The sequence below is a fragment of the Chelonoidis abingdonii genome, chromosome 1 (assembly GCF_003597395.2).
Source record: "Chelonoidis abingdonii isolate Lonesome George chromosome 1, CheloAbing_2.0, whole genome shotgun sequence".
Classification (NCBI taxonomy): Eukaryota; Metazoa; Chordata; order Testudines; family Testudinidae; genus Chelonoidis; species Chelonoidis abingdonii.
Window position 1 is genome coordinate 14,662,606 of NC_133769.1, and position 12,890 is coordinate 14,675,495.

Here is a 12,890-nt window from a genome sequence, read left to right on the forward strand (position 1 = left end):
AGACATGATATAACACACAGTTGCAACAAGGAAAGGAAAAATGAGAGGGGAAGCAAGATTCCCACAGGCAACATAAAAGAAATGGTTCTTGATGAGGGACTGGAATGGTTTTTGGAAAGAGTCCAGCAGGGGGCAACAACAATGATTAGGGAGCTGGAGCACATGACTGATGGGGAGAGGTTGAGGGAACTCGGATTGTTTAGTCTGCAGAAGAGAAGAATGAGGGGGGATTTGATAACTGCTTTTGACTACCTGAAAGGGGGTTCCAAAGAGGATGGATCTAGACTGTTCTCAGTGGTACCAGAAGACAGAAAGAGGAGCAATGGTCTCAAGTTGCAGTGGGGAGGTTTAGGTTGGATATTAGGAAAACTTTTTCACTAGGAGGGTGGTGAAGCACTGGGTTACCTAGGGAAGTGGTGGAATCTCCTTCCTTAGAGGTTTTTAAGGTCAGGCTTGACAAAGCCCTGGCTGGTATCATTTTAGTTGGGGATTGGTCCTGCTTTGAGCAGTGGGTTGGACTAGATGCCCTCCTGACATCCCTTCCAACCCTAATATTCTATGACTGGAAGGAGGACAGGATAGTGATTTGACAGACATTTGGATAAAATGTTCCATGCCTAGCAGCAGAATGCAGGAATTGTGAAAGTGTGTGTGGGAGAAGTGAATAAATGATTGAGCAAGGCTAGCTTCCTTGACCAAATAGAGTGAAGGGAGTTGGATCTATTTGATTAGATGTGAGAGTGAATAAACAAGAGGGTCAGAGGTGGGAAGACTCCCTAAATGTAAAAGTTTGAATCTGATGTGGTGGAGAAAAGGAAGCCAGTGAAGGGACACAAAGAGGGAGACAATGATCAGGAAGATGATCTTAGCAGCTGCCTTTTGAATGACTTGAGAGGGAAAAGTGAATGTCAGGAAAGCCAGAGAGGAGGAAGTTGAGTAATCAAGACAAGAGACGGGGAGGCTCTGGGTGAGCATTTTGTCTGGGTGAACACAAACTGGATATGATGAAGAGGTTAGCAGAGGAGTGCGGGCGAAAAATCTCAGCGTCAGCACCAGGGGAGAAGGAAAAGAGGGTGATGAGTAAGAGAGGGATACACACTTCAATCTAATCTAGAATAATTCATTAAGACAATTTCAAGTGGAAATTAAAGGGAGCATGTCAAAGTAGATGCATAATACCAGGCTGCAATGCAGTAATTAGCCAGAGCAGAGGTAGAGTGGTAGTCAGGAGTGCTTTGCAATTAAGAGTGGGAGGCCCAGATATGAAAATGAGTGAAGCTTCTAGGCTCAGGGAGATTAGAGTGCATTATGAAAAGAGCATGTTTAGTCTCCAGGGGACATGAAATTTAAACCAAACCAGCCATAGTGAGTACAGGGAAGGAACACTATCTAAAGGTCAGCGCTGGGGCCTGGGAGGCAGAAGACCTGGGGTTCTGTTCCCAGTTCTGCTATTGACCTGTCGTTTAACCTCTGTACTTGCCTACCCCCATGCCAGGGTCATGACACTTAATTAATTAAGGTATGCAATGTCCATTGATATGACAAGTGCTATAGAAGTGCAAAGTATCATCATCATTAGAGCCATGGGAAACCCATGTTTCATCCCTGCTCTGCCACAGACATCCTGAGTGACCTTGAACAAATCACCTAGCCTCTCTGTACCTGGGGATAATAGCACTTCCCTACCCACAGGTGTGTTGTGCGGATAAAGACATTAATGATTGTGAGGCACTCAGACACTGCAGTGATGGGGGACCATCTAAGTACCAGAGAGAGAGAGAGACTGTACTGCCCCTTGTCATACAGCTCATGGACACTACAGCTGTTTGATTGCTGTCCCACCTGCATATGGTGAGGTAGCAAAATGCTGAACCCTAGCAAGATAAGGGGAGAGCTGGGATGGATTGGGAGGGAAGGAATGTGAAGCATAATCAAAGGAATAAAGGAAAGTCGTGAAATGAACATGTCACTTAAAAGAAAAAGTACTAACAACAAACTCTTTTTTCTGTATATTGAGCCAGTCCCCTCTTCTTTTGTTCTAACCTATATTCACTTTCTTTCCTCCTCTGTTCTGTATTTTGTAGGTTTTGTTAGCTATGACAATCCAGTCTCTGCGCAAGCTGCTATCCAGGCTATGAACGGCTTTCAGATTGGTATGAAACGCTTGAAGGTTCAGCTGAAACGCTCCAAAAACGACAGCAAACCTTACTGATCTTAACCCCAGATGCTCACTGCTCTTGTTTTAGCTTTCTTAGGGTAAGTCCCATGAGCAAACCTGCCCTTCTGTGGGGGGGAGGGGGGTAAGGAAGAACATATTGCCAACCTTCACCAAGAGACAATTATTTTTACAGTTATCGCTTCCATTTCCCCACTCACCACAAGTAAACTTGGCTGCTGTTTCCAGGCCAAGTAATTACTGAGTTGTGTTACTGTATTTTATTTTGCGGCGTAATTTATCTCCATTTTTTTTTCTTTTTCTTTTTTTAAAGAAATGATATCTTAAGAATTAAAAGCGACAAAAAAAAAAAAAGGTGCAATTTAACTCTGTGAACCCTGGTGCCATTAGCACACTTAGGGGAAATAAAAGCTGTTTTGTATGTATGGACCCAGTCTTATCAGAGTGGCACCAGCAGTTTATAGGTTAAACATAATGGTCTTATGCCAGCAGAAGCACTTATTGTGAGACAATGACAACAAAAAGTCTTTCCACTACATCAGTTTGTTTTTGAAAATGATTTTTAGTTTTGTTTTTTGGGTTTTTTTAGGGGTTCAAATCAACATAACATTCTATTAGTCTGATATTACACTGGTCGTCTTTATATTTCACTTTTTTTTAAAAAGTTTTCTTTAGTTTTTTGGAAAGGAATAATGTAAAAAAGATTTAGAGATCTGTTTCTAAAGCTACAGGGTTTAAAATAAAATAAAATGAGTGACGATACTTGATGTTTCTTGAGAGATAAATTTAATAATAATAAATAAATAAAAAAGAAAGCCACAGGCCTGTAAATTTTATTTGTAAAAAGCATTTCTATTTTTATACAAAATTTTTACTGCCTCAGAAATAATGGAAGTTATTTATTGCCTATTGTTAAATTATTGGATACCTAAAGAGCAGCTCTCTATGCTAGCTAGATCCTTTGAAGTAGTCTCTAGAGTAATTGTGCCAAGAATGGGCGCTTTTTCACCGTTGAACCCTACACCCTTTACAGTTCATGCTTTTATCCTCTTGTTTGTACTTGTCTGGTTATTTTGTTTGTAGTTTCCATTTTCTAGTTTAAAGTTCAGTTTCTGACTTTTTTCTTCTCCCTACCCCTTATGTTACATTTGTTGAAAATGGTTCTTTCTTCTCTCCTTCCCCCAAAGATGAATCCATCTTCTCTAATGCTTTTCAGATGGATTTGTTTGGGGTTTCATTGTGCTGTTGTTGATGAGTATTGTAAGTTAATGCAAATTATGTGAATGGCTCATAGACTCTTAATGATGAAAGATTTGCATTAGTTTTCTCCTGCACCCATAAAAGTGATTTTGTTTCTGCTGCATAGATTCTATGTAACTTTTTTCCTCTTCCTTGTTTTTTCCCTAGACATCTCCATGCCCGTTAGTTCATCGTTTGCCTAGCATGTCCCTGTGGCGTCTAAAAAAAAAAAAAAAAAAAGTTTCATCGTCCCGTCATTGTTTCTGATGTCTTTCTGACCTCACATCATATTTGGTTCTCCTACTGACCTTTGATCTAGTTTGACCTTTGAAATTTGCATGTGACCTCATCTAGCTATGAATTCTGGGAAGTCAATGTGAAAAAACATTGCTGCATTCATGCAAGACTGAAATTTATTATTAGACAAATTAATGATAGGGTTTAAAACAAAAAAAAACAAAAACCTGTGGCAAAAATGTTTTTGCTTGCTTTCTTTTTTTTTCTTTCTTTTTTTTTTCCTTTTCCAAAAATAAATAAATAAATAAAATAACAGACTTGAAAGTATTATACAGGGATTGGCATTCTGCCTGGTCACTGGTGACAATAGCAATATGTGTCCAGAGGCACAGAATGTTGGTTTCTAACAGACTACTTCCAAAACAGTTTGAGAAAAAAAACTGTCTGATTTTAAGTCTCTAGAGGTCTGTAATAGTTTTTACATTTTTCAGGCAGTGTAAAGTTTTTTGATAAGGCCATTTTAGGTGGCTCACTTTCTCATTAAAATATATATATAGAACCACTTTTTGTAGATTAGTATAAGAAAATATTTACCCTGTTTTAGGGCAAATGCTACCTATTTGTGTCACCTTTTGCTGAACTGACTCACAGTTAGACAATCCATGGTTTAATGCACATGAAATTACCTATATTTTATACTGTTTCAATGTACAGGAGAAAGGTTACTGTAAACTGTGTTACGTTGGTGCTTCTGTGAATTAAGTTGTGGTTTCATCATGAGTCTTATGGTCTTAAGTGTTCTGTGTTTATAAAAGACAAGTTTGAAATTGGTTTACTTGAACAACAACAAAAAATGAGTTTTAAAAAAAAAGTTGTTTGCTTAAAAAAAAAAAAAATTTCATGTGAAAAATTAAAAACTATTCCAGAATAAGTTTGTGTTGGCTTGTGACGCATTGATGTCATTTTTTTATTGTGGACAATTTAGATGTGTTTGTGTTCAGCAAAATGTGATCGGTTTTTCTTTTAAAGAAAAAAATCAGTGAAAATATAGTGCCAAATTCCAAAGGTACTTTCTTCCTAGAGCTTCAGTGTGTTTCTTGTGTGAAGTAATTTGATAACATGGGTATTTTATTATGTGTTTTGTATAAATCCCTAATATTTAAAGAAAAAAAAGAGGTTAAAAAGTTTGTTAACTTGCTATCCTGTGGTCTTGTTGCCTGAAATTGTTATTGTTTGTTATTTCTCTTTGATGTTTTTTGTAAAACATTGTATAAGTGCCCATGTTTCACTTTTTTAACCACTCTGCACATCAATGCTGTGAAAGCAAACCTCACAATGTATTTTCTTCATAATGTATGGAAACCTCTAAGGTGAGAAAGTTTTGAACTTTTAACCCTTTCCACCCAGAGCTGTCTTGAGTGTTAATACCTTTTATACATTCACCATTTTGCTGTTTATTTTTATATATATATCTATATATATAAATATATATATATACTTAGTTTTTTGTGGTTTATTTAATACATGGTTGAAATGAGAAAAATGCACAGGGCAGATCTGAAGGACAAAAAATTATTTTACTGCTGTCTAAATTTCCTCTGTATCTATAACTAAAATTATTTAAAACCGTAATTAACTTGTGGTTTTCCTTTTTAGATTTTGGGTTTTTTTGTCTTTTCTTAAAGAGCTTTTAATATGCTGCTGGAATTTGCTATTCAGTATTAATAAAATAAAATAAAATAAAATAAACAATTCTTAATTATCTATTGTGTGAGCCACTCCCAGATTGGAGTGGTTATTCCACCATTTGAAAACATTGAGGAGAAAAAACAATATTTTTGTAATTAAATAAATGAACTTTTGCTTAAATCAGATGCACTAGATCTTCCTGGGTGAAAATTCAATGTGTACTGCAGTTAAACTACTTTTTATGGATGAAGTTTACATATGCTGTAACGCTTGGTGTTATCTGCCATTATTCGTATTGACAATATATGGGCCCAATCCTACAGACACTCACCCAAGTAACTTTACTTGCGCCAGTAGTCAATAGAATATGTATGTGACTTATGTGGTTGTTTGCTGGATTGAGCCCTATGCACGGAACCCAAAAAGAGACGCTGGTAGCCTTTTCACTGCCTTTTAAATTTGACTGGATTGCATGTCTACAGCACGAGTAGCCACCAGTGACCAAATTCGGTTCTTTACTACTAGAAAATAGAATCCATTGCCAATTCAGTGCATGTGAGCAGCAGTACCTGCTTCTGATAACTAAGTGCCATATCTTCTTCCATTATGTATTCCTATTTGATTATATTCAAAGCCTCTACAATTAAAAGAGAAGCCCTATATGAACAGCATAAAGACACAGGTGGTGCACTCTGTCTCTCGTCCCCAACTTTGCTTAAATGCTCGTTTATGCAGAAGCCCTGGGATGGAAAGGACTAGCCTCTAGTGATGCAAAAAAGTTTCCTCCTTGTAGCACATGCACTTATAACGAAACGATCTATATTATTCTCACATGTTTTTACTACTGCTGAGGCCTTCCTGCACCCTTTGAGGGCTATTTTGTAATTCTTGCAGCAATTTTGCTTATTCAAAGTATCATCACACATTATATTATATATATGCACCTATATATATAATATGAGAATATAATCTGATTTTTTTTCTGTTTCACTAATTCTTCTCATTTTATCCACCATATAAATTTCCAGCGGTTTTTCAATGCAGCCACCCCAGTGCGAACTGCAGGTTTAGAGTCCAGTTAGAATGTTAGTGTTAATATCCTAGAATCCCAGCTGCTGTAAACTGGCAGAGGTTCATATACTTCAGAAGACATCCCACCCCACCCCCGTGATTTATACCAACCGAGGATCTGGCCCAGCATTTTTAGCAGGGACTGTTTCTATGTTTCCAGGTGACAACTGTGGGTCATTGGGGGGGAAAAGTTTGCCTTTATAAATAATAATAAAAATAAAGCTTATATCTCCTTAGAGACAAATTATCTCCCAGTTCCCTTTCAAAATATTGAAAGGAAAAAAGCTGCAATGGTGCAAAGAGCCTAATAAGAAAGGAAGAAAAACAAGGGAAATTGCTTTCCAAAATTCTAATCAAAGGAACTAACTAGTAGTTTTTCAAACAAATTAGCTAATTGCAATGAAATGGCAGTCCTCAAATGACTAACAAGTTCATCTTTCTTTCACCATAGGGGTTATAGTTCCTTGGCTTGTGCTACTCTGAAATCATATTACTGTTTCCGTTTTTATTATCTTAAGTGCTTATTAACAAAAGGAAAAAAAAAACCTGTAGTTTCATTACCTTTTGGATAATGTCATACAAAAAAACCTATGTATTTGTGTTTTGGTTTTGGGTTCGGGTTTTGGGTTTATTTTTTTTCGTGCTGTGAGAATTGTTGTTTGTAGATTAATAATACTATTATTTTGTTTAGAATTACAAACTAATTTTTAAGTATTGTCTGAGAGAAGCCAAAGTTAATGCAACTTAGTGGAAACTGTAAGACCATTTGAGTATTGTTTCTGTTTTATTGATGCATTTGGATTTTGTTGTTTGATGGAATTTGAGCCAAAAAAAAAAAAAAAAAAAAGCAGGCTTTCCTATTTCTACAACTTGATTGTACTTATGCATTTTGTACCAGTGGAACTTTTTATACTGGAGATTAAAAATCAAATGGAATTTTTTGTGGCTTACTCTTGTGGGCCCCCTGACCATGACTGATTTTCAAGTTTGATTTCTGGGTGGTAGAAAGAGAGTTGGTTTTGTTTAGAGAATTAAAAACTTTGGCTTGCTATCTTTTTTTCCTTTTGCTTATATCTAGTGTTTAGAATTTTGTCTTTAAAAAAAAAAAAAAACAAGCGGTAAGTTTCACTTTTTATTCTGTATTGTGCAGTTACACAATAAGATAATTAGAATTAGGAGTACTCGGTCACTTTACGTGGATAAATGTATTAGTTACAACTTTAGGGGTTTGCTTTTTTGCTGTTTAGATCAAAGTTTTTTCTGATTCTCCTGTCCTCATTGTGAACATAACCGTGTAGTTGAAACAGTCAGACTTATTTTTGTAACGTATGTTATTGTGTGATGCAGTTTTTTGCTTCTGTCTCCAATATTAAACCATTTTCCTAATACTTGTCTCTCTCTTCGTGTGTTGTATTGTTGGTGGTCATTATGTGTTGGTAATACATCTACACACCTCACTGTTTCACGTCCCTGTTTTTTTTAATTTTTTCCTATTTGTTGTGTATAAAAGATACAGTCGATTCCACCTAAGTGAATATCTGATTGGGGGGTGAAAGAGGACTTGCACACTTAAGCTGTCTTTGGTTTATTTTACATTTTTTTCCCCTCCCCTAGCGGTTTTGTCACTTTGATAATCTGAACAGGAGATCGTTTTAAATAACTATCTGCAAAGTCATGTTAAAGGTGGCTTTTGTTAGTCTTCTGACGACAAAAGCTGATACACAGAAACACACACAAACAGAGAAATGTGAGGCTATGTGAAAAGTTTTTTTGCTTTGCTGTTTCAATCAGTTTAGAAGAAGTGGATTACAGAGATCAATTCAGGTGATTTTTTTTTACAAATGGCTGTGCTACTGCTTTGCAGAGGCATCTGAAACATACAAGAAATGGAGGCTATAGCCCTGGGATTTCTTCCAAACTGTACAGTAATCTGGTGGCATCTGGTGTTCATCAAAGACTCCTTAAAAACTAATCACAATTTAACTAGAGCTATCACAGACTGAGAAAAATCTACCAGGTGAATAAGCTTGTTATATATAGTATATGTATAGATATAAAAACATAAATAAAGCTAAGTGAACCCAAGCAGAGCTTTTAACTATTAAAGCCAATAGAAGTAAAACATTTTCCCCAAGTGTGCAAATGGGCTGTTTTTTCCTTGGGTGCTTACAAAGTGGATCTTTCTCAGCACCGCATATTAAAATATCAAATCTCCACGTAAAAAAGAAATATGGTAGCAGGGGGCAAGGGTTGGCTCACAAGAATCACTCCACTGTCCCTTGGACTGGTGTCCAATAGAATCAAATAAAATCTGCAAAGGAAAATAAATGCTGCCATGGTTCGCAAAGTCTCTCTTCACTCTTTTGTCTGGTCACAGATATAAAACTTTAAAATTTGGAGAGTAAAATAATCTCACGGGATGGGGAAAAAGCACTCCGAAGTGTTCTCTGGAACTCAAGCCATATCCCCCATCCTCTTCCCTTTGTCCCACTCTCTCTCTCTGATGCTCAGGAATTGAAGACCACTTTAAAGTGCTCTTATGAGACCCAAACAACACTCCTCCCTCTTGTATCCTCTTTTCCGGTCTCTCTGATGCTCTAGCTTTGGCTCACACACACACAAATACACCCGAAACTAACATCCTATTCAGAAGGTCATGGCGTACTGAGTGTTTCCTTAAGGTTTTGGCAGCTATGTTGGCTCCTGTGCTTGGAACAGCTTTGAAATTTTCTGGCTCATGAGTTGGCCTCGTTTTGCTTTTAATTTATTTGTCTTTCTCATTGTTTTTCTTTCTTCTGTGAGCATAAAAGGCAAGTGGGGCATGAGTTCTGGAGCCCCAAGCAAGCTGAAGTCGTCATCTACAGGCTTCATTGTCAGAGTTCAAATTTCTAGCAAACACTTCCTGTGCGGCTCTGCTTTTAAGCTAAAATTACAGGGGCCTGTAGGGGACAATCTTGCTCTGGGAGCTGAAGGATGCTCTGGATGACCTAATAGGTGTTTTACATCTCTTGAGTCTATGATGCTGATTCTGATAATATTTATAGCAGTGATTTCAACTGAGTAACTCCTGATTTACATCAGTGTGTGATCAGAATTGAGGCCTATGTTTTTAAGTCATTGTAGGGGTTCTTTTGAAACTCATCAGTTTGTTGGTAGGGAAGATCAAGTTGAGTTCAAGATCTTTTCTTCTGAACACAATTTAATTAAAAAGATCCAATGTTACAGTTAAAAAAAAAAAAAAAAAACACACACCTCATGAGGACAAAAATCCCTTGTTCTTTACAAAAAAAAAAAAATCCACCAACCATGGGAGGAAATGAGTTGTGTAAAACCATGCAGCTGTACAGTTTGTCCTGCTTAAATGCATGCTTTTAATTTCAATTAAGTCAGGCACCTTGCAGTGTTAGCAAAATGTCTCTTTGTTAGCCATATGTGTATCACCATGGGAAATTACCAAACTGTCACAAGACTTGCTGATGAAAAAATACCCCGCCAGAGTATGTGTGCCTTTGCCCAGTTTGGTTCTTAGGTATTACGCTAGGGGAAAACCAGTTTAACCAACAAAATGTACTGTGAATCATTCCTGATAAGTGAATAAAGCATTGTGCCCAAGCAATCAGATTATTCACTTATCAGGAATCGACTGTACTACTAGCTCGCTTGACTGTTTTTGTTCCTCATCTCTGTTGTAGTTTCACTACTTTGCCGTGTTCTGTTTTTCCTCTCTCATGCTCTAGCAAGATCACTAGGAGTATCCCTTCGTGTGACCATGAAACATGCTATTGAGTGAAAAAATTATATCGTAACAAAATCTATGCACTTGCTATCAGGAACACAATACTGGATGTGTCTTATATATATTGAACTATAATAGTAATCGATTTCTTAAATAAAGCTTAAGAAAGGATTCTGTTATCTGTAACATTTTATGAGCATTAAAAGGAAAAAAAAGTGTTTCTAGGGTTTGTTTTTTGTTTTATTAAATCTCACTGGGTACACCGTTTAAAGCTACCTAAGCAAACTGATTGTATGGAATACTTAATCTTTCCTTAGTAACTGAGAGCCTAAGAAAAGTAGGTTCCTGGAATTGGGGAAAAGTCATATCCCCACTGAGATTTGCAGCAAAAAAAATCAAAAGTCAACACTTTCCAACACTGTTATCAAAATATGGTTGTTGCAATATTAAGACTATATCAAAGAAAACAGAATATTGTTCTCAGTAACTACAGACTTCAGAGAACAGTTAAAATGTAAGATTCCTTCCATACACTTAATAAATCTATTATGTTTCTGAATGTGATCTCTTTTCTTCTCTATAGTTCTATAGAATATGCTTAGAATTAAAAAAAACATACACAAGTAAATAGAAAACATATAAGCAATGCTCTACCGGTTGATATGTCTTTTGAGAAAGACATAAAGATTGGCATATATATATATATTGCTGCATTCAAGCCTTAGAAAAGCAATAAAAGAAATATTTTATCATCAAAGGTGACGGGTAAATTTTCAAAGCATTCTGTGGAATTGTAGTTGGGTGGCTCGCATGGATTTTAATGGGAGTCTCACAACTAAAACCCTGCAAAATGCTTTGAGAAGTGTATTCGCTGAGGTAGTAGATTTGGCATGAAGACATAAAGTTGAAACAGTCCCTCCACCTGGACACCTATATTTATGGAAATGTCTAGACTTGTTCTGATTAGTAAACTTAACAACAGTCTTGGCCTTTATGCAGGATAAAGCCAGGAGCATGTTTGTTTTAACTGAATTACTCAGTTCATTTTACATCCACCAGTATCATTATCAAAATTCCTGGCAACCTAATAGTTTGCTAATCACCTTGGACTGTTTTATAGGTGGAAACTAAGTTAAGGAGTGATATCCAGTGCCCAGGCCTTTGGGGAAGGGACCATGAGTGAAATCTTGGCCCCACTGAAGTCAATGGGCGTTGACGTCAATGAGATCAGGGCTGCGCCCCATGTCTTTATGTTTGCACAACACTCAGCAAGGTGAGCTTGAGCCTGAGGGGGCTTTGTGAGCACTGATGTAGTATCAATATTAAATTCCATGCAAACATTACACAAAGAGAACATTAAAGGTGCATAGTCAAGCAGTCAAAAGTTAGGAAATGCCAGATTTAAAGTTGCCCATGCAACCTTAATCCTGCCCCCTCGTGCCTGTGCATTATGATATAGTCTTTGATTACATGATCACATACTATTTTCTCCACAGGGCCTCATGCAGTGCACAGAACAGATCTAGTCTGGGGATGAATCAGGGTTGTGTAATAAAAGAGATTGTTATAGGACTCCTCACTTCATTTGTTGCGGAAGTTGGAAGGTCTGACAGGAATGAGGCAGGGGACTGCAGGAAGAACAAGGATGGTCTCATGGTTAATGCAGTTGAATGCTGCCCTGCAGAATTAGATTCTCTCTCTGCCTCTGCCACAGAGTTCTTGTGTGATGTTGGGTAAGTCACTTAAACCAAACGTTTACCAAGTGGTCACTAATTGTGTGTGCCTCATTTTCTGGATATGCCACTTGAAACCCCAGGGTCTGATTTTGCAGAAGTGCTGAGCATTCACAGCTGCACCTGAAGTCAATAGGATCTGTGCTTTGAACATATAAAGTGTTCCCCCTCCAGTCTTGCTGTTCAAGTCTCAGTCTGCCTCCACCTCACATCAAGTCCTAGGCTCCATGCCCAGCCTGTCCCTGTTCCCAAGCTGTGCTCCTCATCCAATCTGCCTCTCTCCTCCCCTCAATGACTCTCCGAGATTTGCTCTCTGGGCCCCTCATCCAAAATCATTCTGCCCTTTGCCCCCTTCCTTGGCCCTTTCTCCTAGTCTTTTGGCCCAACCAGTCCCAGTTTCCTCTCTCCAGCTCCTCATCCGATCTCTGTGTTCCCCCTCGATGAACTGGCTACCAGTCTTCTCCCCTTCACTCCCAGATTCCAGTCCCTCACCCTTGCCCCTCCTCTAGTCCCAGGTTCACCAGACCTGTTGGCTCAATCTGCTTCTTTCCCACCTCCTGGTCCAGCTTTTGTCCCAATGTATTTGAATCAGACTGTGTTCTCCTCAGTACTGCCTATGGGCCAGCGGGGGGGCACTGAGAACACCAGAGGGGTAGGGTCTCTGTTCTCAGTTTCAGTGCCCATCCCCCAAGTCATGCGTAGCCATTTCAGGGAAATCCTGGCCTTTGCTCCTGAAGCTCTGGATTGTGAGGGGATGGTGACTGAGCAATCTGGTCAGCACAATGAGCTGTGAAAAGCTCAAGCATGCTCAGTGAGGACACAATCTTCAGAGCTTTTAGCTGTGAAGCTTTAGCAAGTCTCTACTGAGCATGAAAGGCTGATAGCTTGGTCAGACTTGGACAGATTTTCATGGGGATGGCAAAAGGGCACATGGCTGATACAAAGGCCATGTTTCAAGTCCCTGCTCCAAAGCATGTGCGCACTAGAACTGTTCAAAGAAAAGGTTGCC

The 12,890-nt window shown here is 38.2% G+C and overlaps 1 protein-coding gene across 12 annotated transcripts in view; it reads left to right on the top strand.

Annotated features, from left to right (window-relative positions):
* Positions 1–7,800, top strand: part of CELF2 (CUGBP Elav-like family member 2) — a 703,635-nt gene extending 695,835 nt beyond the window's left edge. For 11 of the 12 annotated variants that reach the window (XM_075064174.1, XM_075064147.1, XM_075064171.1 and 8 more), the window contains one exon: positions 2,085–7,800. In XM_075064174.1, coding sequence (XP_074920275.1) covers positions 2,085–2,212 — 128 coding nt within the window. In that variant the 3' untranslated portion in view covers positions 2,213–7,800. The remainder of the gene's footprint in view (positions 1–2,084) is intronic. The other variant, XM_075064140.1, reaches the window with a different exon arrangement.
* Positions 7,801–12,890: the final 5,090 nt, after the last annotated feature.